General features: G+C 45.5%; 2 protein-coding genes across 2 annotated transcripts; one reads left to right on the top strand and one right to left on the bottom strand.

The window, feature by feature from the left end:
* Positions 1-288: 288 nt before the first annotated feature.
* On the top strand, positions 289-5825 carry LOC136654068 (C-type lectin BpLec-like). The gene is made up of 5 exons (XM_066630933.1): positions 289-355; positions 1175-1266; positions 1774-1914; positions 2120-2234; positions 5758-5825. Exons 1-5 carry the CDS (start codon positions 289-291, stop codon positions 5823-5825), a joined length of 483 nt encoding a protein of 160 aa, XP_066487030.1.
* A 9129-nt stretch (positions 5826-14954) lies between these two features.
* Positions 14955-20775, bottom strand: LOC136654115 (C-type lectin BpLec-like). Its single transcript, XM_066630989.1, has 5 exons — positions 20715-20775; positions 19522-19613; positions 17051-17191; positions 16559-16673; positions 14955-15022 (listed from the first exon to the last, which is right to left on the bottom strand). Exons 1-5 carry the CDS (start codon positions 20773-20775, stop codon positions 14955-14957), a joined length of 477 nt encoding a protein of 158 aa, XP_066487086.1.
* Positions 20776-27927: the final 7152 nt, after the last annotated feature.

Genomic DNA, 27927 nt, shown 5'->3' with positions numbered 1-27927 from the left:
GCCCTTCAGGGGCATATTTGAGAGGAGGCCTAGATTTGTGGCCACAGGTTTAAGTCTCAGGTGGCCTTTCATGGGATTGCTGTGAAGTCTCTGCTCCCTCCTAGCTGCAGTGCTTGCAGCTGACATGATGACAATTATACCCAGATAAGGCGTTTCTTTGCAAGTGTGAATCCAAAACTCATGTGCATTTAGAGTTGCAATTTCTTTTCTTGGATGCACTGGATGCTGCCATTCACTGAATGTCTTCATCTTACTGTACTTCCCCTCCATTCTGCAGAGAACAAGAAGATGGTTCTTCCGACTTCCTCTGCCTTATGTCTTCTTGGGACCCTGATCTACAGTTCTTTCTTGGGAGGTAAGTCCCTTGAGAAAACCCTTAGGTTGTCTTCACATTTTGAAAGCCACACAGGGGGAAGAAGAGAACTCTTCTGTCATCGTTTGACCACCAAAACTGGAAGTGGGGATAACAGAGAAATCTTTTGTGGGTCTGATCTGTAAATAGAATAAAAAACAGGTGTAACATCTTGAAAGGTTGCTAACCCCAGCTACTCTGAAATTCTTTAGAGTGAAGGAGTAGAACTGCCCCCCTGCTGCTCTGGGGCACAGGACTGCAACATCCCCCCCCAAGAGGAATCTTGCTATGGAGCCCCATGCAATGTCTGCTATCCCTCCCAAAGTCTTCTGAGTAAACCGTATTTCAGGTTTTCCACGAGAACTGGGACTAATGTTTAACAGCTCTCTGAAGGCCTTAGAAAGCTTTTGGAGGGTTGTGGATGCTGCATAGGGCCTCCCAGGCCCTCAGAAGGGGGCCGAAGGGTGGGTGCAGGGGGACACAGTGGTGCAATGTTGCCACCCTCACAGGCGTGGCACCCCATGGGTTTTGCCCCTCTGACCCTCCAGTACCACCACGGTGTAGAAGGGCCAAAGCTGTAGAGACAAGTGGCATCACTAATTGGTCTGACGTGGCAAAATTCTTCCCCTAGTAGGAAATTTGGGATACACCAGGCACAGAGCAAAACATATAGCATTTCCAAATGGAATTTCACAAGGTGCAAGAGTCTGCCAATTTGGGGATCATGGGATCCTTTTCCTTTAACAGGGCACTTTAAAAGCAAATGCTTCTCATTGCACTGTCCACTCTTGCTTTCCTTTCCACGCTCCTGTCTCCATGCAGCCGGAGCTCAGAGCTGTGCCAGAGACTGGATGCAGAACCAGGGCAACTGCTATGCGTATTTTGATGAAAAATTGACCTGGAGCGATGCTGAGGTAAGAAGCATTTCTGACCCAGCCAGGAGAGATGCCATGGTTGGCCTATGTGTTTGCTTCAGGGTGCCAGGAAAAGAAAGAGAACAAATGTTTGGATGGTATGTCTGTTACTGAGGTTACAGAAAAAGAGCCCTATTTAGAAATTATCTTTACTATGCTGATGGAGTCCACAAGCGGCTTCTGAAGGATCCATTTGATACCCCCACATGTGATGCACGTGATAGGCTGTCTGCCTCGACCCACATATAAGTGTCCAACTGCAGAAGAAATGCTGCCTATAGGGAGAGTTTCTTCCCATGTTTACAACTTGGTGGCAATCTCAAGAACACTTCCCATTCTCCTCCCTCCCAGGCATAGTTCCAAGCACCCGGAGGGATCTTCTAAAGGGAATGGAAATTGACAAGAAAATCCTCAGAGCTCCTTGCTCAGTTCTCCCAGTAGAAATGTCTTCAAGATGGGAAACATAGAGAATGGAGGCAACATTCTTCTCTTCCTCTCCCTCTTCAGATTGAGTGCCAGAGCTATGGCCGTGGGGCTCATCTTGCCTCTGTCCTCACCAAGGCAGAGACTGACTTGCTGTCTAGACACATCACCCGTTACCAGAAAGACCCAAGTGGTGTCTGGATCGGACTCCATGATGTCCGTGAGGTGAGCATCGCACGTGTTGCATTCCTGATGATCGTCCTGTGAAGTGTCGTTTCAGCCTGCACTGAATCCCACATGCTACTTCTCCCATTCGTGTTGTTCTAGTCCTCCTCTGCCTTTGTACCAGCGACACCCCAAAGGTCTCTTTCTCTTCCTGGGTCCTTCTTTTTCTTTATAGCATAATGTGCCTTGCTTCGTTTGCTTACAGAATGGGAAATGGAGGTGGTCTGATGGATCCTCTTACAACTACAGGGCCTGGAGGAGAAATGAGCCCAACAATCTTGACAACTCTGAGTACTGTGTGGAGCTGACAACTTACACAGGTAAGCAAACTTACTTCTTAGTGTCTGAGGAAGGATTCTGAAATGTTAGGGATCCAGGAAAGGGCCTGCCTCAGCTACAGTTCTGAGGGTCTCTACCTGCAAGTCTGACTTTGATCTACTGATTGACCTTTGAAGACTATGTCAGTGAAATAATACAAGCCAGAAAGCCGCAGCTAACCTGCATAGTGGGCAGCCCAATCCTGTGTGGGCCTTTCCCTGCCAGAACTCATGTTCTGGCAGTTTATGGTCCTTTATGGTAGTTGGAAAACAGGACATGCCTCACTGAGCTGGTCTGTTTCCGCAAGCATCAGTGGCCATCAGTGTTTCCTGTATGTCCCTGGCACCAGTAAGTCAGCATGGGGTGTGGTGTTGGGAGAAGCAGTGAGAGTGTGGAAGGGGTGGGGGGAGAAACAGGGAGGAGAAGGGGCAGGATGGGGGGCAAATCAAGGCCTAGAAGGGGATGGTATAAGTGGTGGCAGCAGTGTAGGTATACCATTTCCCCTCCCGGCCTTGATCCATCTTCCCAGTTGCATTGCTTGTGTATGTCCAAGAAGACCATACATGGTGCCAGAGGCTTACCCTAGGGTAAAGGAACAAGTGTTCCCTTACCTGGAGGAGACATCCAGAACATCTGGGACCTGCAGGATGCAGTGTGCACTTTGGTAGTAAGGCTGCCACGGTGAGGGAGGGGAAGGATAGGATTGGGCCGTCAGTCAGATATGGTCATGGGAAAAGAAAAATTGAAAAAGGGAGAAAATGGGGGACGGGACGGGACAAAGAAATATAGAATGAGCAAATGTGCAAATAGACATAACTATATATGAAATAAATAGCAGTAAAGAATCTATACATACATTTCTAAAGAGGGCTCTGAAATATCCACAAATGTGTCCACATATAATTGGCTTCTATAAGCCATAGATTCAAATATTGACAGAGTTAAAAGGTCCTCCACCCACTGAAAAACAGTGGGAGGTATTGGCCTTTCCAACATTTCAGAAGGAGTCTTTTAGCCACAGTAAGGGCGCAAAAAGTCCATTTCCATTGTCTTTCAGATAGTTTCCATAAACTAGGTAACAAGTCCAAGAGAATATGCACATCCACAAAGAACAGCGATTCTTTTAGTATCTGGTTAATTCTACTAACCTCCATTCAAAAGGATTGTATCACTGTAAAAGACCAAAATACAGGCCTAACTGACGCTTCATATTTACCAAAGCACCAACTATTGGATTCCTTGATAAGGCCCTTGCTATAGAGGGGTTTTAGTGTACGATAAACTCCCAAAAGAATTTTTTTGCTACATCTGTCATACTTTCAAGATCCATACATATTATAGTTAACCCCTGCTAATTGGGTAAGAGGCAGTTTTTAAGTGGGTGCTCTTCTTTTATTTAGCAGGAGGAGAGTAACTGGCCCTCTTCACCCCAGCAGTGTCTTTTCTAGTGGCTGTCTGCTGGTGTAGCATCTTTTTAGATTGTGAGCCCTTTTGGGACAGGAAGCTATGAGTTGTTTGTTTGATTTTCTCTGTAAAACGCTTTGTGAACTTTCCGTTGAAAAGCGGTATATAAATACTGTTGTTAATAATAATAATAATAATAATAATAATAATAATAATAATAATAATAATAATAATAATGTGATAGTAACATTTAATTTCAATTAATTACGTCAGATAGGGCATTCTAGTTTTTTCTTTCAGGCTTCCCTAAGACTTTAAGTGTCATATTTATTAAGAACCTGATCCTAACCTCTCCAGCTTCAGCACTGTGCACTGCAAAAATGCCAAAAGACACTTTGGTGCCAGTGGGATACAAGCAGTGCCAGTGGAGAGGCCAGTGCCAGTTGACACTGGGCCTTAGCATTGGGAAGACGCCCAGGAGGAGTGTCATAAGAACATAAGAACAGCCCCGCTGGATCAGGCCATAGGCCCATCTAGTCCAGCTTCCTGTATCTCACAGTGCCCTCCCTTGCATCTGGCATTCTGAGGTAGCCCACATCTAAAATCAAGAGGTTGCACATACACATCATGGCTTGTAACCCATGATGCACTTTTCCTCCAGAAATCCTCCAGAAATTTCCCTCTTGCTGGGTGGTAGAGAGGCTTCTCAGGGTGGGGGAGGGCAAAGGGAAGGTGGGCAGATGGGAAGAACTAGGTAGAGGGAGGGTGGACCAAGGGGATGATCGGGCCCCAGATACAACAACAACCATTTGGGTTCTGCTGTACCACGCAGTACCCAGGCAGCGTAGGATTGGACTGCCCATGACATTATATATATACAATTAACTCTACCGTATCAGTGGATCCAGTGTCCACTGTTTCACTTATTTGTTGATCTGGGGCACCCCTCTGCATCCCTCCACACCTATTACAGTACCTTTTGTTCTTCTTGACTTACAGTTGAAGCACTGGTGTTTCTTCTTACAAAGGAACATTCTTGCTTAACTGAAGAATGCGACATGCAGGCAAACAGCCTGTACGCTAGAGGCAGACTAACCAAATTTTAACCGGAAGCAGGAACTCCTGTTCACAATCAGTTGGTCTCCTCCCTGTAGCGGGCAGGTGGTTTGCCTGAACATCATGTTCTTCAGTTGAGCTAGGATGTTCCTTGCTTAAGAACCCCGGCAGAAATGGGGGAGCACCTGTATACCAATATTGTAGGCTACTTTTTCTTAGTATATACAGAGCCCAGTCCTATGTGCTGCATCCAATGGTGGTGCACCTCCTGCGCTAATGCTGGCTGCTGTAAAGCAGTCAGTGCTAGTGGGAAAAGGCACTCTGATAGTGCGCCCTCCAGTGCTTCTCCCACTGCTCACTGATAAATGTAAGTCAGCAGAAGAGGCTGGAAGAAATGGGGGATGGCAGAATGGGGGTTCAGAGGGGTCAAAACCAGGTGGTGGAGGGTTGGAAAAGGAAGGGGATGGGGTGCGCTGAGCCTTGGTCAGTGCATCCAGTGCCACTGATATAAAATCCCCATTCCTGGATCTGATCCTGTGGTTTAAGTAGACTCCCCCCCCCCCCAAGGCACAGAGGCTTATCCCCAGGTATGGGATCAAATATTCCCTTATCCAGAGGAGACCTGGTGAGCTCTCCCTCTACCATAGGATGCAATGAATAGGATTGGAGATTATAGAATTGGAGAAAGAATAATGGATTTGGTGGCAGTGGCCAAGGTACATGATAGGGCAAGTACCCTCTTCCTGCAGTATCCATGATGAGACAGTCCCAGAATGGAATAAGGATTGGGAAGTGGGAAAATGAAATGGGAATGGGAAACCTCTTGGTTGGCATTCTGAGAGCCAAAACTAGAATTAATCTCCAGCTCTTTTCTACAGCTGCCCTTCCTACTCACTTGGAATTGCTCCTACTATTTTTAGAACAACATCAGCAGCCTGAGTTCTAGGATCAGGTGTTTGGAATGAATGAAAGCAAAGCATCTTATTGGCTTCCTCCATTCAGGCAAAACATGGTTCCAAAGAGAGGAAAACAGAAATAACTTTTCTCCTGTCTTTTGCATTGTAGCTTTTAAGGAATGGAATGATAATTCCTGTGACAAACACAATGCCTACATCTGCAAGTACGAAATGTAGAGCAGGCTGTAGCCCCAACTGTGCCTGCTGGGATGTGAATGGCTCCGACATGGAAGGGATTGCCTGTCTCCATCGGTGTCCCTCTGATATCGCTATGTTCGCAAGTCATCTGGCAAAGCAACATCCAGCTCCCATCGGCCTCTTCAAAATACCATCCCTGAAGAGCTGGGGGACCCTGATCCGTTTTGGATCCCTTTTCATCACTTCAGCACAGTGTCAAGTTAATAAATATCTTCTTCTGCATTCATTTCTGTGTGCCTATGCCATTCCTCAGGGTTCTCACTCCATCTGTACCCTTTTGTGAAACTGTATGCAAAGCAGGACACCTCCTACACCTAGAATATAGTTTTCTGCAGAGAGAGTTTGGACTGGTGTCAGCTTCTCACAGTCCCGTATGACAAGCTGCCTATGCCCTAAATTCTTCTTCACAGTTGTTAAAAGCACAGGAATCAATTATATGTACATATTTATAGCTTGGCTTTCCATTCAGAAATCTGTAAAGCTGCTTTGTCTGGCAGTCATCCTAAATTTTTCTAGGGCTATGATCCTATACACAGTGACCTGGCAACCAGTCTCATGAATTTGGTTCTGATTAGACATGCCTAGGTCTGTGTTATTGGATTCCATCAAAGGATCATTTAGTTATACAATGTCATTGATTTTGTGAAGGTGGCCATACCTCAGCACTCTTATGACAGAGAGTATTCAAGGCCACTGAATATTGACTGAGCATATATCTGAAAATCCCAGGCAATACACTCCACACAAAGTTGATTACAAAGATATCTATTCTACAAATAGCTTTACAACCCCAGATAACTCAAAAAAAAACAAAAAACTACCAACTCCAGTGTTCAACAGAGCAGGAAGCAAACTCAATGGACAAACAGAAGAACAGACAAACACTGGCTCCCAGGCCATTCCTTTTATTCCTCTTCCAGTTCTCTTGAAAAGCTTATCTTAACCCCATGACTCAACTGATACTCCAGCTGACAGCAATTATCTTCCCTACAAAACAGCAGGACTGCATTGATCCTAGAAACTTACTGCTCTACAGTCTTCCTTATCTCCTTCTACATGATCCTGTTTGCCATATACAGTACCTAATTCCTGGTATATGGTACATAGACCTAATTCCTATATCTTTAAATTTATTAGTTGTCCAGTCCTGAACAGTGCACACTGGCTTACCACTGTGCAGTAAAGCACGTTTACAGGTCCTACTGCCAGGCGCCGGTGCTAGCCCAGCGCTGGCTGGCTAGTGCCAGGTGGCCACCGGAGCTCTACCACTCAGCGGTCATGTGGACTGCTGAGCAGCAGAGAGGTAAGTGGGGGCATGGGGGAAGCGTGCAGAGGGTGGGGAGAGGGCATGTGGGAGGGAGGGAGGGAGGGAGGGAGAAAGGACTGGTGGAGCAAAGCTCCACCAAATCCAGAGCCTCCGTCTCTGGCTCACCACCCAACATGGAGGCTGTTGAATCTCCGCCAACCTTTGGGTCACTGAAGTTGAGTAGCCCCATAACCTGGGGAAGGGGACAAAAGTCCCCTTCTTCCTAAGAGCCACCAGCAGCTCCCCAGCGCAAGCAGGATGTGGTGGCAGCCATTTTCAGCGCTGCTGCAGCCCCGTACCCAGGCCAGTTCAGGACTGGGTTGTAAGTAGTCCAGTAAGTCTTCACTAATGACACACACACATCCTTCCCCCAATGTCCATCTCAGTACCAAATGAAGACTCCCCTCCTCAGTTCTTCATGCATGGACTCTCTCTTGCTCTCTTTTTCTCTCTCACTCTCCTTTTCTCCAGTCCTTGTAACTTTCTCCATCTTTCACTCGTTTATTTTTTTTTTAATATTTTTATTTATTTAGAACAAAAAAACAAAACACAAACTATCAGATACAAAGCTATCTAAGGATGTATTTCTGCTGTAATCTTACAGCAATAGTGAAGTCATAAATTCTAATTACTTATATTTCTTATCCATATTCCCAGTTATTCTCTGACAGCCACTGTCTATGTTAAATCTATATAGAATATTTCTATCACTTACCCTATCTTATTTACTTTCCCCTCTCATCTCATGCAGCAGGTTAAAAAACACTTTTCATTTATTTTCTATAATTTTTCCCACTTCACATTAAATTCTCATTCCATGTATATCATATACTAACATAAAATTTTCAAACTTTATGCACTATTTTTTAAAGATGAAGACTTATAAGGAAAAAAACAACATTCATCCTTAAAACAGACATATGATAATTAATTCCACCCTTTTTATCAATTAACTTCTTATTCCATTATTATTTCCCACCCCTATGATTCACCTAATTAATCATGTATTTTAACCTGTTCCTTCCCATTTACCCTATACATACTCTACTCTCTTCTTCTCCTCAGTGTACTGTGATAAAAAGATTGAAATTTTTTTTAATAACATATATAAAAAACTCTTAACATCATAAACACTGTATAACTAAACAAGTACATCTATCATCATGTCTAACATATACACTTCATTTTATATAATTCCAGATACATCTAACATATATCACAATACTCTTACTCTTATTCTTCATTTCAAACCCCAAATTAAAATATACTAACATAAAATGGCTCCTTAGTGCTTCATATTTCAAAACTCACATTAAAAAGGTATTTTTTACATTTGTGATTTACTTAAAGTCAAATTACTTATAAATGTTAGTCTTTAAAATATACATTTGATTATTAATGCTATCCCTTTTATCAATTAATTTCTTCTTTTTTTCCTTATTGTTTCCCACCCCAGATATTTCACCTATGCCATAAGCTTTAACCAAGTTCTTCTCATACAGGATCCAAGTGTACCTCTCCTCTTACCAGCTTATTCCACTTTTTATTTACTCTATATCTCCTGCTTTTGCCCACTTCCAATTCTTCCCAAACTTGTACATGTTCTCTAATCTTTTAACTCTCCCCCCCCCCAGTAATTTGTATCTCATTACTGTAATTCTGCATGTTTTCTCCTTTAGATAACCTTTAGATATCTCCTTTAGATATCCTTTAAAGCAGGGGTGTCCAAAGTTTTTGGCAGGAGGGCCACATCAGCTCTTTGACACTGTGTCAGGGGCCCGGGGGGGGGGGGGGGAGAGAATTAATTTACATGTAAAATTTGAATAAATTTACATAAATGAATATATTAAAGATGAACTTATATGAATGAATGAAGGTCTTGCTTTGCACAAAGCAAAGGTTGGCCTTTTCTTTGCTGCAACTGCTGCATCACAGACGTGAAAGAGCAAGCAGTGGAGGGAGCCCTCATCCCACAGCTCACACAAGAGGTAAAACAGTCGCCCTCATGCTGAGATCAGTTGCGTCGGGCCAGTGTGGGCTCCAACAAATCTCCAGAGGGCCAGAGGCTCATTGGAGACTGGAGGCTCCCTGAGGGCCGCATTGAGAAGCCTCGAGGGCCGCAAGTGGCCCCAGGACCGGGGTTTGGGCAGCCCTGCTTTAAAGGATGACCTTTACCCACAGGTCAAGTCCAACTTGATTTTCCTCTCACAAACATTCCGTTGCCAATTACCTTTTCCTTGCTTCATTTCTGTTCCTCGTACTTCGTCAATTTCTTGAGATTTCTTCTTCTACTTTTCTTCTAATGATGTTTCTGGGTCTTTTTCCAACTCAACCACCCCGTTTCAAAGATTTTGCAGCATTCCTTCAATTTTTGCTTCCATCTTTTTCTCATTTCTTTCTTTGAAGCTCTCAAAAAGCTGTTCCAAAACTTGTAGAGTGAGTGGTTCCAACTCCATGATAAAGGTCTTCTGTTGTTACATTAACTGAATATTATTCCTGCATTTCTTCTCTTACACCCAGATGTCGCTGTCCCTAAAAGTCCACTGTTTTCATCTCTGATATTCATTGTTCCGTAAGGATGTTTAGAATTCCACAGGTACCAGACAAACCGTAATCACTATAAATGCTTATTTTATCTCAAATCCAAAAACTTTCTTTTTTCAGCCCCTTCCCTTCCACCAGCTGCATGCCTTCCAACTCCTTTTTTTATTCAGTCCACTTTTTTTCCCTTCTTAAAAAGAAAGTAGTCACTTCTTTGCAAACTCCTTTCTCATTCTTCGCTCTGTTGTTAATTAACCTTAACTGTGGTTGTCAGGTTAAGTCCTCACCTTGTAAAAGTCATAAATCTATCTTTACCATTTGCCTTAGAAATGTAAAGTTTGGGGAGGCTGGGTCTTCCTGCCATCACAAAGAGATAAGCTGATGTTTACCCCTTCAAAAACACTCTGCTGGGTTGTCCTCAGAGCAGCCTCTTCTGCTAGAAGTTGACACAGGAGTGAGAAATGAAGATTGTGGGTTTCTACCGTGCTCCCTTTTAATTCCAGGGAGCATAAATTCTCTTTGGCGTGGGCTGCCCCAGAGAGCCCCCCCCCCCCCGATCAACCTGTCAACCCACCATCTTCCCCAGTAGTTGACTCTATCTTTCACTGTCAAACTGACCAAGAACAACACTGAAAACAAAACACATCTTTGCTTTCTCTCATAGCAACAAGTTGGCATGGAAATGTTTTCAAATAAATATATGTATGTTCCTGGTCTGGGGTTGCTACAAGATTGGTGCTAGGCTTGGGCTAAGGTGGCTGCCCTGTTAACCGCTCCAGTATAGGGTGGCCAAGTGTCTGGCAGGGGTGAATATGGCTATGGGGTTAGACACAGACTAAGTTGGGGGAGAAGGTTACCGCACCCAGGTCCCTCCTGGTTCAGTGGGCTGGGTCTTTGCAGGCCAATGGCCTCCACTCTGCCCAGCCACTACCCTTCTACTGGGCTTCTTTCCTCTTCTGCTTGCCATATGTTTAGATGCCCACTCTTCCTTTGGGAGACACCACTTCTGGCCATTTGGCCACCCCAAAAACAAGTTTCCCCAATGGCTCCCCTCCTCATCTGCCTCATCCTGCTTGGCCTTCTCTAGCCAGAAATGTTCTTTGGCATGTGCTGGGGTGGCACATTAAGGGTTGCCAAGATTGGTCCCTACCCATGATTCCCTCCTCAAAGTGTGGGTGTTTGCTGGCCCACCCGGAATCTCTGGCAGTGTTAACCAAGGTGCATCCTGAAGGGCCTTACAGCACAGATTCCAAGGCCAGCAACCCCCAACCTGGGTTGAGGACTTCAGCTGTAGTTGAGCAGAGATAAGGGGCTGCTGCACAGTTGGCAATCACGGTGGAACATGTCAGGTGAGTCAGACCTTGGAGAACAGATGATCAACTTCTCACCACTCTTGTCATCTTTTCCCTATGTCACCCAGTAGCTACCATGCAAAACCAGCACCTACAAGATTGGTGCTACAGACTGGGGCTTGGGCTGCTGAAGAGAACAGGGAGAAAGCTGCTCCTCTACCTCATGTGCTGTTCTGCATGGAACCTGCCCCCTACTGCTTCTAACTTCTCTAGTGCCTAATCACAACCCACTTTTTGTGGATGAACATCTCTCAAGACAAGATAACTACACCCTCAGTAAATTCCTCCTCCACAGCCCTTGGAAGGAAGTGGGGAAGGAGAAGCTAGAACACCCCTGCAAGCAAACCATCTCTTTGCCCCTTTCATGTTGCATATTCTCCAACAGTCTCAATTGACCAGGGACAGGCCCTATTTCTCCAGCACCTGTCTCCAGGACATGCTGTAAGGATGCCTTGCTAGTATTGTATTAATTGACATTCTTCAGCTTTTAGCCTTCTCCTCCTCGATTTCTAGAAGCAATATCTTTGAGTAGTGTGGTAATGGATGCAGCTTGCTCCTAGACCACATGTAGGTCAGGGCATGTGCATAAAAACCGATGCCCCCCACAGTACATTGCTTGCCATTTTGCACACCATGGCTGAAGTATACCTGAATAAGAACAGAACAATGCTTTCCTACCATGGGTCAGTTTGGATCACATTCAGGATGTGTACATTCAGCACATTCAGTTGTGCAGTCATGTTTCTCTACTGCCATCTAGTGAGCATAAGGTTGCCATGAAGATTCAAACTCCAAGGGCAGGAAGGATTAGCCTGCGCTTCCCATATCCCATTACATGACCCCATTGATCTTCTTGCTTTCAGTTGGAATGTTCTGTTTTTAAGATTCATCTCCATCCTGCTTGTGATCACCCAAGGATGCAAGACACCCTCTTTCTATGGCAGGCATTTACCAAGTCCCTTGCAGCTGCAGACAGATATACATCAGTACCACTAAGAGGAGTGCAAACACTGGAATTACAGACCGTGAGAGACATTGGGCGCAATGCTAACCCCTTATGTCAGTGCTTTCCAGCACTGACATAAAGGCAATGCAGCTCTGAGGTAAGGGAACAAACCTTCCCTTACTTTGAGGAGGACTCAGTGAGTGACACCCAAATGCAGGATGCAGCACATGTCCCATTGGCACCGCTATGCCAGTGCTGGAAAGCACTGACATAAGGGGTTAGGATTGCGCCCATTGTTGCCTACAACAATCTAAAAAGTCAGCCATTGCAGAACACACAGTAGCAACAGGACACAGAGTGGAGTTTAAGCAGACAAAGGTTTTATCCACCACTGCTCGTTATTATTCACATTTATACAGAGAAGAAATTCACAAGCATGGCAACAATATGAACAGAAAAGAAGACACTGCACAGTGGCATAACTAGAAGGGGTGCAAAGCACTAAGTTTTGCAGGAACCTGAATGCACCATGCAAGCAGCCCCTCCCCTTCAGAGCTATTGGGGGGGGTGTTACCAAAAAGGGCTGTTATGCTTTAAGGGGAATTATTATATTACCCTCTTGGAAACCTCAGGATTGCAGGCTAGATAACAAAATAGCGTAATGCAGAGATAATCCCTTGTAGCTTAAAGAGGAGACTGGGAGAAAGATAACTTTCAATCAATTATTATATTTTTATTACAAAAACACATAGGTAAACGTAATGCACATGGAGAATTGATAAGTATAGGTTTCTAGTACTTGTGTCTAGCGTACCTAGCTTTATGGTGGTTGCATGTGCCGTGTATTTGGTGCATCCGAGAAGGAATCAGAAAAGGATAGGTTGTAGGGAAGGATTTTAGGGGTCCCTGGTCTGCATAACCCAGTTGCTAACTAAGATGGGGGAGAATGGGAGAAATAGGTAGGATAGAAGGGAAAAGATTCCGGACGCAAGATATAGTTACCTGTCCTGGGAAGCAGTTGGGGGGTGGAAGAGTCCTATGGAGGACCTGTGCCTTGGAGGGCAGCCAGAGAGAGAGACCATGTGGCCGGAGCTTTCTCTTAAAGAGTTGTGGCTGACAGTACACACAGTGGTACACTTTGAGTATGTAAAACAGTGGAAGGGTCCAGACATCAGCTATCAGCAAAGGCTGACCCTGGGGGAGGGGGGGTAGCTTGGTTCCTGTTGCTACTGGACTTTGGAGTCAGGATGTAGCTTAATGGCTGTGATTTAGTTAACAATAGGTGGAGGCTAGGTACTTAGACTTTGCTGCTAAAGTCTTCCTCCCTTACATATGTTTGCATATGCAGTGATTGGATCAGGAGGCACAGTGATTAGGTTAAAACAATACACATTTTTAGGGGACATTTAGGAGAATAGGAAACATTTACTTGTCCCTATAGAACTAGGTGATCTGTAGCCATGCGCTTGTGACTTGACTTGGCTGTGGCCTGTATGTTGAGGTCTTGCCTACATAATATTTTAGTCCAAAATACATAACCAGATATAAAAATTACAACTTAAAAGGAAAAAGGGGATTTTCACGTAACGGGGAGCAAAATAGAAGAATGGCTCCTTAGTGCTTTGCATCACCTCTAGCTCTAGCTACACCACCAAAGCTACCCATTAAGAAATCTTGGATGTTGGTTCCCATGAATAGAACCACACAAGCACCAAAGATTGACAGCTATCTTATCAGAGGCTAACAACTGACTACTGACAACTGATGTTTATATAGCCAATCACAGAGCAGCTATCACTGTATCAGCCTTTATCAGGACTTTTAAGATTAGATACTGTTACACTTGGTAGTTTGGTAAGGCTACTGCAAGGCCCATCTAGTCCAGCTTCCTGTATCTCACAGCAGCCCACCAAATGCCCCAGGGAGCACACCAGATAACAAGAGACCTGCATCCTGGTGCCCTCCCTTGCATTGGCATTCTGACATAGCCCATTTCTAAAATCAGGAGGTTGCACATACACATCATGGCTTGTAACCTATAATGGATTTTTCCTCCAGAAATTTGTCCAATCCCCTTTTAAAGGCATCTAGGCCAGATGCCGTCACCACATCCTGTGGCAAGGAGTTCCACAGACCAACCACACGCTGAATAAAGGAATATTTTCTTTTGTCTGTCCTAACTCTGCCAACACTCAATTTTAGTGGATGTTCCCTGGTTCTGGTGTTATGTGAGAGTGTAAAGAGCATATCTCTATCCACTTTATCCTTCCCATGCATAATTTTGTATGTCTCAATCATGTCCCCCCTCAGGCATCTCTTTTCTAGGCTGAAGAGGCCCAAATGCAGTAGCTTTCCTCATAAGGAAGGTGCCCCAGCCCAGTAATCATCTTAATCGCTCTCTTTTGCACCTTTTCCATTTCCACTATGTCCTTTTTGAGATGTGGCAACCAGAACTGGACACAATACTCCAGGTGTGGCCTTACCATCAATTTGTACAACGGCATTATAATATTAGCCGTTTTGTTCTCAATACCTTTTCAAATGATCCCAAGCATAAAATTGGCCTTCTTCACTGCCGCTGCACATCGGGTCGACACTTTCATTGACCTGTCCACCACCACCCCAAGATCTCTCTCCTGATCTGTCTTTTCCTTGAGCAGAAGTTGTCTTGTTGTCCTCCTTTACATCTAGTTTCCCAAAAGGGGTATAGATGGAGTGAGAACCCTGAAGAGTGGCAGAAACACACCAGAAATATATGCAAAAGACATTTATTAATGTGGTAATGTGTGAAAAAGGCTCAGAAGACTCCCAGAAGCTTTTCTGGGATGGCATTTTGAAGAGGTGGATCAGAGCTGGATGTTGCTTTCCTAAAAGACTTGCAAACATAGTGATATTGGAAGAACACGTCTTGAGTCAGGCAATCATTCACATCCCAGAAGGCACAGTTGGGGCTACAGCCTGCTCTACATTTCGTACTTGCAGATGTAAGCATTGAGTTCCATGCAGGGTGCATCATTCCATTCTTTAAAACCTAAAATGCAAAAGACATGGTCTATTTTTGATTTCCCCACCAGCTACTGAAAAAATTTAATTTCATTAAATTAATAAAGGGTTCAATCCTATCCAAGGAGAATGGGAGAAATGACTAGTTGGATTGGGGTCCACAGGGGTGTGTGTGTGTAATGTTGGTCAGAGTGGTTGTTCACAAAGTTCATTTGATAAAACAATTCTGCTGGTATGCTTGTAAAGTTTAAAAAAATGAGTCCTCCTGGACCAGACAAAATCTACCTACTCCAGCATCCTGTCTCCAACAGTGATCAGCAGCTGATCATTTACAAAGCAAGTATATTGCTGTGTATTAATAATATATTTTTAAGATTTGCATTTAATTAATGATATGATTAATATAATTAATATTAATATAGTTAATATATATTTAATATTAATATTATATTATAATAAATATAATATAATATTATATTTAATATAGTTAATATTTCTGGCCACTTCCTGTTTAATGATGTCACTTCCAGCCCACAGGAACCTGATGGGGAGTCATGGCCAACAGCCATGGGGGTCAAGGGAGCCACTGGTCGGAAAAGTTTGAGTACCACTGCTTTATTTAAAGGATTGCTTCTAGACCTCAGACTGCTGATGTTTCTATAAAAGCGATAGAAACAATTTTACGATTGAGTAGGCAGGGCGCCTGCGGAAAAGAGATAGTGATTAACTCTGGTTTTGGGCTCCCATGATATCTACTTCAAGAGGTTTCCCATTCCCATTTCATTTCCCACCTCCCAATCCATGTTCCATTCTGGAACAACACTCTCATCAAGAACACTGCAGGAAAGGGGGTACGTGCCTTACCTTGTAGCTTGGCCGCTGCCACAGGCAGAAACATGGTATACAAATACCATGGTCATTAAAAAAATAATAATTTTCATTTTTTTTTACCATGATCATATTTGACTAACAGCCAATCCCATCATTCCCCTCCCCCACCGACGCACCCTCGCCACTGAAGTGCACACTGTATTCTGTGGAAGTGCTGTCCCGGATGTGTCCACCAGGTAAGGGAACATTTATTCCTTTACCATAGGACAAGCCTCTGGTGCCCGGTATGGTCTACTCAATGTAAACCAGCAATTTAGCTGGCACAAGTCCAAGTGGATCCAGGAAGGTGGATCAGGGCATGGAAGGTTCATAGGGGATTGACAGCACTACTGCTGCCAATACTACCCCTTTGATCTTCTCCCCATTCCACCCCTTCTTCTCCCCATTCCACCCCTTCTTCTCCCCACGCCCCACTCCCCATGATTGTACACTGCTGATACCACCACCTAGTTCAGGTGATGTAAGTCCTATATGGGTTTGGGCTGCCCTAGATGCAAGTTAGATGTGGCCCACTGACTCTTACTATACCACTGACATAATCTGTAGAAGTCAACAAGTAGACCAACACCAGACTGGCAGGTAGAGGCCCACAAAGCCATAGCTGAGACAGGTCACTTCCTGCATCCTTAAGATTTCAGAAACCTTCCTCAGCCCCTGAGAATGGTTTGCTTACCTGAGCCAAGTGTCAGCTGTCCACAGTACTCAGACTGTTGATAATTGTCCGGCTGGCTTACCGCCCAGGCCTTATAGTTCAAAGCGGATCCATCAGCCCATTTCCATTTCAGATTCTGTTAAAATGAAGCCAAGCAGGTCACACTATTAATGAAAAGAAGGACCCAGGAAGCAAGAGGGGCCTTTTGGATTGTGCCAGTACAAAAGTAGAGAAGGACTTCATCAGCAAAAGGGGATGAGGTCAGAATTATGTCAGAATGCCAGATGCAAGGGAGGGCACCAGGATGAGGTCTCTTGTTATCTGGTGTGCTCCCTGGGGCATTTGGTGGGCCGCTGTGAGATACAGGAAGCTGGACTAGATGGGCCTATGGCCTGATCCAGTGGGGCTGTTCTTATGTTCTTATGTTCTTATGAGGTGATATGTGGAATTCAGGTGGGCTGGAATGGCACCTCATAGGACAGTCACCAGGAATGGAACACATGAGGTGCTCACCTTACGGAAATCACGGAGCCCGATCCAGACATGGCTTTGGACATTCGGGTAATTGGCAATGTACCTAAACACCAAGTATGTCTCTGCCTCGGTGAGGATAGAGGCAAGATGTGCCCCACGGCCATAGCTCTGGCACTCAGTCTGAAGAAAGAGAAGAGAAGAATGCTGCTTCCATTCTCCTCGCCACATTCAAGACATCTGTTGGGAGAACTGAGCAAGGAGCTCTAAGAATTTGCTTGTCAATTTCCATTTCATTCCCTAGTGAAGAAGAACTCTCAGGGTGCTTAGAATTAGACCAGGGAGGGAAATACACAAAGGGCTCTTGAGAGTGCTGCAAGGTTGTAATCTTGGGGAGAAACTCTCTCCACAGGCAGCCTTTGCCTCTACAAAGGGACCCTTGTATGTGGGGAAAGACAGACTGTCACATACATCATTGGCGGGAGGTATTGCATGCACCCTTCAAAAGCACTCTGTACATTACATCAGCATTAGAACACATGAGAGGGAAAGGAACATCCCTCTATCCACTCTCTCTATCACCTGCAAAAGTGTTTATGTCTCAGTCATGCCCCCCGGCTCCTTTTATTGTAGACTAAAGACCCCCAAGTGCTGTAGCCTTTCCTCAAAAGGGAACTGCTCAGCCCACCGAACATTTTGGTTGCTCTTTTGCACTTTTCCAGTTCCAATATGTCCTGTGGTACCCCCACCCCATCTTCCCCCTGCCTTGGAATGCCTCTTCCTGCCCCCATTCACTGGCCCGCCGCGTGGAGTTCATACAGAGCTCCAGGCAGTGTTCGACCAACTTCCGCTCAGTGCTGGCTCAGCGTGGGCTCGCACTTAGTCACCTCTGGCGGTGGCCAGGCCTAGAGTGTTGTAGGCTTGCCTTATGGCATGTTTGCAACACTTAGAACTGGGCCAGCACAAGCCCTTTGGAATCAGGCCCTCAGTCTGCCCTTCTTTCCAACTAGTCTTCTCATTTGAGGAAAGTCTGCCCTTGGAAGTCAACAGTTTTCTGTGTCAGATTTGCATGGCACTCTTCCCCCAACATGCATGACAAAACGGATTGCAGCCTGGTCACTGCTCCCCAATGGCTCAGTAACGTTCACATCCCTATCCAGGTCCTGCGTACCACACAATATTAAAACCAGAGTCACCTGTTCTCTGGTGGGCTCTATGAGCAGTTGCTCTAAAGCACAGTCATTTAGCATGTCAAGAAATCCGGTCTTTCTTTCGTGACCAGAGCATGAATTGACCAAGAAATTTAAAGTAGATTTAAATAAAGTAGAAATAGAAAAACCTGCTTTCCCCAATTCTTATATGCTTTTTTCCAAGTGCCTCTGCCTTGGGTTCTCAAGTAGACTCTGATACTACTCAGAGTAGACCTGTGTAGACTTGTTTAGACTTGAGCTGTAATTTTCTTCAGATTCAGCTCCCTGTCCAGTGGCTGCCTTGCTGCCTTTATCGTGTTTGTAATTATTTAGTTATACAGATGGAGCCTGTTTATCCATTAATATTATATCCATGGATCTGGGTCATAGCAGGTCCGCCAAACTCCCAGACCCTCATTGAGGCAGATTTGTCTCCACCTGAATCCTCCAAAGGCAACTGGAGCTCTACTCCAGTTGCTTCCAGCAGACTTTCTGAAGCCTACAGAGGCCACGTGCAGCCGCACGCCCTTCATCGGCACCAAAATAGCGACCGCCGTATCCCTTGGGCCTAGGGAAGCTGCCAGAGGTCTCCTTGGAAGATGAAAACTTTTGTCCCCTTCCCCTGAGGAAAGCCCAGGCCCTACAATGGGGCTTCTCATGTCTGCACCGGCATCTTTGCTGGTGAAGAGGAGAGTAACTCTATGTTGGAATTTGCAGCCCGACATAGAGGATAGGATCCTCCATGGGCTCTACTGGTCCCACCCACCCACCCCACCCCCTATAAATGTCACCTGCTCCACTCTGCAAGCCCGAACCGCTGCCCGGAGCATTTATCTGTCAGAGTTTAAGGGGCCAAAAATCACAGATTTGCTTATCCTCGGTTTTTTATATCTATGGTGGGTCTGAGAATGGATCCCTCGTTGATACCGAGACCCCACCTGCATTTATTTCCCCCACCTACCTCCTGTGCCCTAATTACCAGAACTTCAAAATTCCCTCCTGAGGTTCGGTTAAGTTCTAACTTCAAGGTGAAACTTAAGCAAAAAATAGAAATAAGGTTGGAGAAATGAGAAAGTATACTTACGTTCTCCTTCACAGATGCTTAACTTGCTGTGTCTTACCTTGGTGCTTTGTTCCAGTGAGGAGTCCACTTGCAGCTCATGAAGAGGCTCATATAGGACATCTAAAGAGGGCTCTTTTTCCACAACTTCAATGATAGACATCCCATTCAAACATATCTTCTCTTTCTGATACTGGCACCATGAAGCAAACACAGACACTAAGCATTACATCTCTCCTGGTTGGATGGAAAACTCTTCTTACCTCAGCCTCAGCCCAGGTCACTTTTTCCTCAAAGAATGCATAGCAGTTGCCCTGATTCTGCATCCAGTCTCTGTCACAGGCGCTAGCTTTGGCTACATGGAGACAGGAACAGGAAAAGGAAAGCAAGAGTGGACGGCGCAATGAGAAACATTTGCTTGTAAAGGTCTCTGTGTCCTGGAAAAAATCCCACAATGCCCACCCTCCAATTGGCACAGTTGTGCACCTTATGGAATTCCATTTGGGGGTGCTGGAGTCTGATGGATCCCCAAATTCCCAGCTAGGGGAGGGATTGTGCTGCAGGTCAGACTGGGTAATGATGTCACTCGCCTTCCTGGTTTCAGCGCTTTCCCTCTCCTGTGTGGTCTGGCTTGCTTGCTACTCTGGAGCCAGCTTGACTCTGCTTTGCTGCAGTCCTGATTACACAGCACCTACTTTCTCTTGGTTACATATTGTGGTCGATCTTTGGTAGAAGTCCTTCATTGTGCAGCAATGATAGTTGTCTGCCCCCATCCCGTCTATAAATCTAGAACCAGTTTCAGGTGAAGCTTCTCCCAAAAAAGGGGGGAGGGAGCCATCACTCAGTGGGAGAGTACATGATGTGCATCAAGTAGGGTCCAGGTTCAACTCCCCATCTCCCGAGAGGGCAGGGAACACCCCCCCCCCACACACACACACACACACACATCTGAAACTGAAATAAGCCAGGGCCAGGAGTCAAAAATCACATACATTTGTGAGTCAATGTTCCATCAGATAAAGATACCATAAGAATATTCTGGGATGTGAAGGAATATTTTGTCCTTCCTCCTCACAGACAAACAGCAGGGGCTTAGGACTTTTGGGCAAAATTAGAAAAAGCCTGCTTTATACTGAATTTATTCCCAGCTTTGGGAGCCTTCTGTGATATGATGCCATGAACAAAGACCTCATCCTTTTTAATCCTTTCAAAGCAGGTTTAGTTAAACCATTCTGCTCATTAGCTCTGAAGACCTCTAGACTTTGCTGGATTGTCATCTCTTCAAAATGCAACACTGTTTATTTTTATTTTATTTGCATACTGGACCCAACAAAGATTTATGTGCAAAACCTACTTCCTGTTTTGATAGCCAAAAAAAGGCAGAAGAATTCTGTTCTTTCCTGAGTGTTCCTTTCAAAATGTTAAGACAACATAAGGATTTGTCCAAGGGACTCACCCCCCAAGAAAGAACTGCAGATGAGGATCCCAAGAAGGGCAGAGGAAGTCAAGAGAGACATCTTGTTTCCCTGCAAGATTGAAGGAAAGATGAAGACATTCAGTAAATGGCAGCATCCAATGCATCTAAGAATAGAAGTTGTAGCTCTAAATACATGTGAGTTTCAGATTCAAACTTGGAAAACAAACACCTTCTCAAGGTATCATTGTCATCATGTCAGCTGCAAGCAGTGCAGCTGGTAGGAACTGAGACATCCCAGCAGTTCCCCAAAAGGTCACCTTAGACTCAATATGTGACAGCAAACCTAGACCTCCTCTCATATATGCACTTGAAAGGCAGCCCCACCAGCCAAGCCCAGCTTCCAACAGGCACACCTTTCTAAGAAGTGTATATACTAGCCCAATACCTTATGCAATTGCAATTCAGATTTTTAGATGTAGGACAGAAAACAGTCAGGTGAGAAGAGACCTGGGCAACCCAATCCTAACCAAATATCCAGAGCTGATGCAGCTGTGCCAACTGGGCCTGCACTGCAACCTGCGGTGAGGGGGCAGCCATGGAGACCTCCCCAAGGTAAGGGAACAAAGGTAATCTCCCATTACCTTGGGGCTGCATTACAGTTGCATTGGCACCAGAAAGGTGGTTAAGATTAGACGTTGAGAGCCCCAAATTCAGTAGCAGGTGCTTGTTATGGACTCCACCAATTAACCAGGGCCAGATTTCAGTCTGCACACTGTTCCATTAAGTTAGAATTGCAGCTGTACTTTCAAACCTACATAGAAATATCATACTCCTTATCCATTACATTGTGCCTTCTCCAGTTCATCAACCTCTTGTTTTAATGTCACACTTCCTGCCTCCAATATGTCCTTCTACATAAATCCATCACTACATTTCAATGACTCTGAAACCATGTAGCTTTGTACCCTCTGAAGCCTGCAGGAGCCTGCTCCCTGAGCCATGCAGACCTTCTCCCAGAGCACTCAGGCATTCACCTTCCGATGTTCTTCTCCTTTACAGGCAGATGAGATGGACTACTCAGTAGGGAGCCTCTTCAGTGGTCTTGGTCTTTCTCGGTGATTCTTATATAGACTCACAGTAGACATGGTGCGATGCCAGGAAGAGGCAGACACTTCAAAGGAATACATCTGCCCTATCAGGAGGGGGAGGAGCAAAGCAGCAGGCATGCCAAGTATGTTCTCTTTCCTACCCCAAACATTTTGCACCTGAAATGATTTCCTGCTATTGTATTGACAAAGCGTGGAATAAAGTGACTTTACACAAACAAAAGGGCTGGTGAGAACTGTGCTAATTGGCAGTGGGAAAGTTGTCTGTCGTCTTGCTCCTCAATGGCCAATAGGTCCAGGATGGAGATAATGGAGCTCAGCATGGCAGGTGCTCAAAGGCTCGCTCATTACAAAGATTGTTTCCAGTTGTTACCAGTTGGGAGTTTCTGGCTGGGAGGAGTGGGAGCAAGTGATCTAGAGTAGCACAGATTCCATCACTCTTCTAGAAGTCTCTGAGCATCTTGCGCTCTGGTTGGTTGATAGCTTCATCTACGATATAAGAAGGGGTGTTGGCTCTCATTCCATCATGGGTGCCAGTTTCAAGCAGGTAACTGTCTTGCCTACTCTGTGAGGCTTGGAAGAACCAGGTGAGATTTAAGAGTATGTAAGATTAGGAAGCTAGCTTAATTGTTTTACAGCACAGTCCTAACTTGTACTGGAACAGGCAGGCCAGGAGGCCAGCGCTGTATCAAGTTTGGGGCTCACTGAGGCTCAACCCAAGACAAGGGGAAATAACTCCCCTTACCCTGGGGAGAGCCTCAGCAGCCCCAACGGGTCTACTCAGATCTGTGCCACCTGAAGAGCTCCACACTGCCCAGGATCAAGACTAGGTGTTGTACACTTGTGTCTCACTCCCAGGGTTTTGGGTGCTCAGAGTTGTTGGTTCTGAACCCTAGAGCCCTCAAAGATCCCTGTTTGGTAGTACTGCCACCACCCTGTAAGAGCCAGTGCCTCAGTCCAGGGACACCAAGACCCTCTAGGCTTAACTATATCCCTTGTAGGCACTGAGCACTTTCTTTACTTAAAGACTCAGTCCTCAAGTTTCTAGTCCACAGTGAGGATTTTTTGGTAGCTTGCTGAACGGCTAGGCAGGATTCTGAACCTTTGTCCCCAACAGACAATGAACCAACATGGTAAAAAGATTTTCTACTTTATTAAATACATAGGGTTACAAAAGTTACAAAAGGCAGCAAATGCTAGAGGCATAAAAACTTCTAGGAAACATATCAGCATAAAACAACAAAGCTAACTGGCTAACTCTATTAATCTCTAACCCTCACCTGGGTCAGCTTCTTTTGTAGATCCTCAGGCCAGTTACCTATGGCCACATGGTCCTGGCGGGGCAGGATGTGCACCCACCACCTCTCTCACCCAGAGACAAGGAACAAAGACCCTGTCCTCCTGAAGTGGGGCTGGAAGCTCCCCCTCAGCTCTTCCCTCCCCCCTGGAGATCTGCAGCTGCATTCCATCCTTGATGGGCGTCTTTCTGGCTGCCTAGGTGCTACATAATCACCTTCCATTGAGTTGTAAATCCTAGCAGCTAGGAAATGCAAGCCACTTCTGTGTTACTGTTTTAGCTTGGTTCAGGCCTTGCAATGCTACTAGGCCTGAACTGCACATATTCATGAAACTAGGATCTGGCATAACTGCCAGATCCTGACCCTGCGCCCCACTTCCCACCCATCTGCTCGCAGTGGAGAAAGTCCTTTTCCCACAGTTCACGCAAGAGGTCTCATGCTGTGGGTGGTTGTGTCAGGCCATCACGGGCTCCAGCAAGTATCTGGAGGGCTAGAGGCTCATTGGAGACTGGGGCTCCCAGCCAGCCAGGTTCAGAGTCCCTGAAGGTCACAAATGGCCCCCGGGGCCAGGGTTTGGGCACCCATGGATTATTGCATTGCCCTTTCTTGACATGCTTGAGCAAATAATCTTGGCACATATATGACCTAGGCTTTGTCTCTAAATGGAAAGCTCTTGTCTCTCTGTTCATTTTCCACTGAGCAGGTCAATATTTGGTCTCTGATAAAGAAAGAGCCCCCTGGACAATCCAGAACAGGCAGGATCTCCTGGTTGATTGGCTCCAATTATTCATCACTATTTTGACATCACTGACTCCTTACCCAATCCCCTATTTCTTATCCCAAAGATGATAGTCTGGAAAGCTCACATAAATACAACTGAAAGCTTTTTCATCTTATCGATACATTCAAACTCCAATTGGATGTTGTCATATTTTACTTGTTCTGAAGAGGTTACCTGCTTTCCAGGTAGAGATTTCAAGGACATGAATAGCAAATAAGTGATACCCTCATAACCAACAGTAACCTAGAAAATTCTCACTGAGCCCAAGCACCCCCTGTGTCCTGGAGCTGGAAACATAACACTCTTTTAATCTCCATGATTCTCTTCTCCATCATTCAGTTATAAGTTTACGGTTGGGGCGACACAATTCCACAGAACAGACAGGCTAGTTTCACAGATTTCAATTCCAAGGAACTCTAAAGTGCAAATGTTTGATTATTATCTTGCCCATTCTGACCATTGTTGAGCAAATAACCTTCGGTTTCTCCCAGGATTTGTCCCCAAATGAGAAAATATTGTCTCAGTTCAGTCTCCACTGAGCAGGTCAATATTTGGTCTTTGATCAAGTGGTTCAGAAGAATCCAGTAAAGGCAGGACCTCCTGGTTGATTAGTTCCAATTGTTCCTTACTGTTCCTATGTCACTTTTGCCCAATCTCTTATTTCCTAACCCAAAGATGATGGTCTGAACCCCCCCCCCCAAAAAAATAGGGTTGAAAGCTTTTTCGCCTTTTCCATACATTCAAATTCCAATAGGCTGTAATCAGACTTATCTCTCTAGGAAGGGGCTGCTTTTTTCCCCAGGTGGATAGCTCAGGGATTTAAATGGAAACAGATTTCCTCATAAGCAGCTACAACTTTTAGGTCCAAATCCTAACCCACTTTCCAGCACTGGCACAGCTGCGCCAATGGGACGTGTGCTGCATCCTGCAGTTGGGGGACACTCATGGAGGCCACCTCAAAGCAAGGGAGTGTTTGTTTCCTTACCTAGGAGCTGCATTGCCCTTGTGTTGGTGCTAGAACATGGGTTAGGATTGTGCCCTTAGAAAATTTTTACCACATCCAAGCACCTATGTGTCTTCTAGCGTCTATGAACTGTCTGCACCTTTCCACGGGTGTGGCCTCAGTTTGTGCAATGCCCATGTGTGGGCACTGCATGTGTACTTTCTGGATCTGTGACTGAGGATTTGTGACTGTGGATGGGCACATTGCCTTGGGCAGACTCAAGGGCTTGATTTGCTGTTTGACTTTGGGGGAGGTTTTGGAGGGAGCACCCATCCCCCCCTTCTCATTGCCTTTCAATGTGCTTTTCTGGGTTGACCAGGGTGTGGCATTGTTGGGACACTTGTTACGCATGTTAGCCTGTGTCGGTGGGTTGCGTCAAGTTATCCTGCACCCATGTTTATTGCTTGCCTCACACTGGTGACTCTTCTGTCCTCAACCTCATCCTGGGCTTTTCCAGCTTGGGTCTTGGTCTGTGGATATTCCAGTGTCTTCAGGGCAAAGAAGAGGGCTGCTGTCAGCAATTTTGGCACCCAGTTGTGGCTGGGCAGCATTGCCAGTGTCTCCTGACCTGTCAGAAGAAGCATGCTAAGGGGGGCAGTTGTTACCTATTTTTTGTAAGTTTTTGGATGTCCCATCTCCTGCCATCCAGATACTGCTGATTCACCTAGGAGAAAATGACCTGGAACAGAGGACATTTCAGGCCAGGATATTCTCCATATTAGGCAATGGTTCCTGGAAATGGTTATTCTTTGGTCTAAACTTCTTCCCCACAGGATTTGGCAACATGCTAAAAACCTGTGGAAGATATAGTATGGAAAAGGTGAATGCCTACCTGGGTGGGTCGTTTTTGGGCAGGGAGGGGCAGTCATTCCTTACCTAAACATTGGATTTGATATACCCACTCTGTTAGGAAGTGATGGGGTTCATCTGTCCCATGAGGGTTCTGACATTTTCTTATGAGATCTGCAGCAGAGTCTACGGAACATGTTGTTTCTGGTGGGGGTCAAGCACTAGGCTGATTAGGCTGATCCCCCCTCCCCTGTGTGGCAGGTGTCTCAGGATTAGGGTAGGTAGGCATAAAGATTCTGGTGTCCATTCTGGGGCAGCAAGGTCAAGGGGTGAGCCATGTCTGCTCGTGCCTGGTCACTCAGCTCAGTGAGGCAGGATGGCACCACCTCCCCGGCTAGGTATGACTACATGGAGCTTGCCATCTTTGGGCAAGTGCAATCCAGCTGCCCCAACTACTTCAGGGTTGAAGGTGATAGGTGCACTAGGTCTCTCTCAGGTGGTATGCACATGTATCCCATTGGGGAGGCAGAGGAAGCATCGTTTTTCCCCCAGATCAAGAACTTGCACACATGCCAAGTGAGACGGACTGCCCTGCTTCAGTTTTTATCTTGTTAATAAATAGTTAATAAAGTGGCCCATTCTGCCATCAGATCTGTCTTGCGTATTTGTTTGGGTGCTGTGGGAGTAATATGAACGGTTTTTTTTTTCCTGAAGCTTCTGCCTACTTGAATGCAGCTGCGAGGCAAGGAAAGAACTTTTTTCTTACCTTGAGAAGCCCTCCGTGACTGCCCATCACCACCATAGGGTGCAGCATATACCCCATTAGCATGGCCGCATCAACACCAAGAAGTTGGATAGGACTGGGCCCTGAGTCCAGATCATAAAACTGAATATGAAGCTTCGACCTACTTGTAATAGACACCTTCCTCAACAAAACCACAACTTCCTTTAGCCGCAATCCTCACCTGCCTGGGAGTCAGTTCCATTGAACTCACTGGGGTTTACTTCTGAGTAGCTATGCAACTGAATGTACTGTGAGTGACCTGCTGTGGTGGGTGACACGTATTTCTTATGCTCCAACTACCCCTTTTTAATGTGAAAATTCCTATTGGCCTGTACCTGTCCCTTGTCACACTGCCCCTCCTTTGTACCAGCTTGGGGGAGAGGCAGGGGTACCTTTTAGAATGCACTCATGAGCACTAGTGCTTCTTAAACATCAACCCCAAAGGTATGTAAATAATAATAATAATAAAACTTTATTTTTATCCCGCCCTGCTCCCTAACGGGACCCAGATGAATGCACATGGATGCAAAAGGTGAGAATATTGCTTCCTTGCCACCTCCTCCCTGCTACCTCTTCAGATAGCATATGCTGCCGAATGTTTGAGGTGCAGCTGAATTAGGCTCAATCTGGGATCAAGCAGTCAGGGGAACATTTGGAAGTGTGCTTAAGGGGCAGGGGAGTGACAGAGGCTGCCTCCCAATTTTTAAAATCTTGGCATTTTCCATCATGTTATATATATCTTTCGATGTGTCATTTCATGCAGAATCCAATTAAACAAGCCACATTGAAGTATCTCTATTCTATTAAATGTTATAGCCAAAAAAAAAAAAAAAAACCTATAGGGGGAGGATCAAGTTCAGGGCAGGGAGCAGGACAGGCAAGGGGTGATTCAAGGACAAGAGGGGAAGGGTCTTTGTGGCAGCCACACACTCCGATATCCCACCCCCCCCTTTTCCTGGCCAAATACACCCCTTTACTCTCCTCGAACCTTTGTCAGCTAAATAGTTGTGACTTTGCTTCCAGTTCCAAAATGCCAGATATGAGAGGAATACCTTGCTGGATGTGTATTCAGGCAGGAATGCACCACACTGTAGCACCCGGGTGCCCAAACCCTGGCCTGGGGGCCACTTCTGGCCCTCGAGGACTCCCAATCCGGCCCGCGGGAGCCAGATTGGGCCTCTGGCCCTCTGGAGGCTTGCTGGAGTCCATGTTGGCCCAATGCAACTGAGGGTAACTGTTTGACCTCTTCCATGAGCTCTGGAATGAGGGCTCCCTCCACTGCTTGCTGTTTCACGTCTATGATGCAGCTGCAACATTGAAAGAAAGGCCAGTCTTGCTTTGTGCAAGGCCTTTTATAGGCGTTGAGCTATTGCAAGACCTTCATTCATTCATATAAGTTCCATCTCTAATATATTCATTTATGTAAATGTATGTAAATTTATTTGAATTTGAAATGTAAATTAATTATTTTTAATTCCTTGCCCCTGACAC

Source organism: Tiliqua scincoides, chromosome 5, assembly GCF_035046505.1.
Source record: "Tiliqua scincoides isolate rTilSci1 chromosome 5, rTilSci1.hap2, whole genome shotgun sequence".
In the NCBI taxonomy this organism is placed as follows: domain Eukaryota; kingdom Metazoa; phylum Chordata; class Lepidosauria; order Squamata; family Scincidae; genus Tiliqua; species Tiliqua scincoides.
Note: the sequence above shows the minus strand (reverse complement) of the source record. Positions and strands in the feature narration are given on the sequence as shown.

Coding starts and splice junctions, on each gene's coding strand:
- LOC136654068 (XM_066630933.1), top strand. CDS start 289: ATGGTTCTTCCGACTTCCTCTGCCTTATGTCTTCTTGGGACCCTGATC. Junction 356..1,174: donor CTACAGTTCTTTCTTGGGAG/GTAAGTCCCTTG, acceptor GTCTCCATGCAG/CCGGAGCTCAGAGCTGTGCC. Junction 1,267..1,773: donor TGACCTGGAGCGATGCTGAG/GTAAGAAGCATT, acceptor CTCCCTCTTCAG/ATTGAGTGCCAGAGCTATGG.
- LOC136654115 (XM_066630989.1), bottom strand. CDS start 20,775: ATGTCTCTCTTGACTTCCTCTGCCCTTCTTGGGATCCTCATCTGCAGT. Junction 19,614..20,714: donor CTGCAGTTCTTTCTTGGGGG/GTGAGTCCCTTG, acceptor GTCTCCATGTAG/CCAAAGCTAGCGCCTGTGAC. Junction 15,023..16,558: donor ACAGCTGACACTTGGCTCAG/GTAAGCAAACCA, acceptor TTTGCATTTTAG/GTTTTAAAGAATGGAATGAT.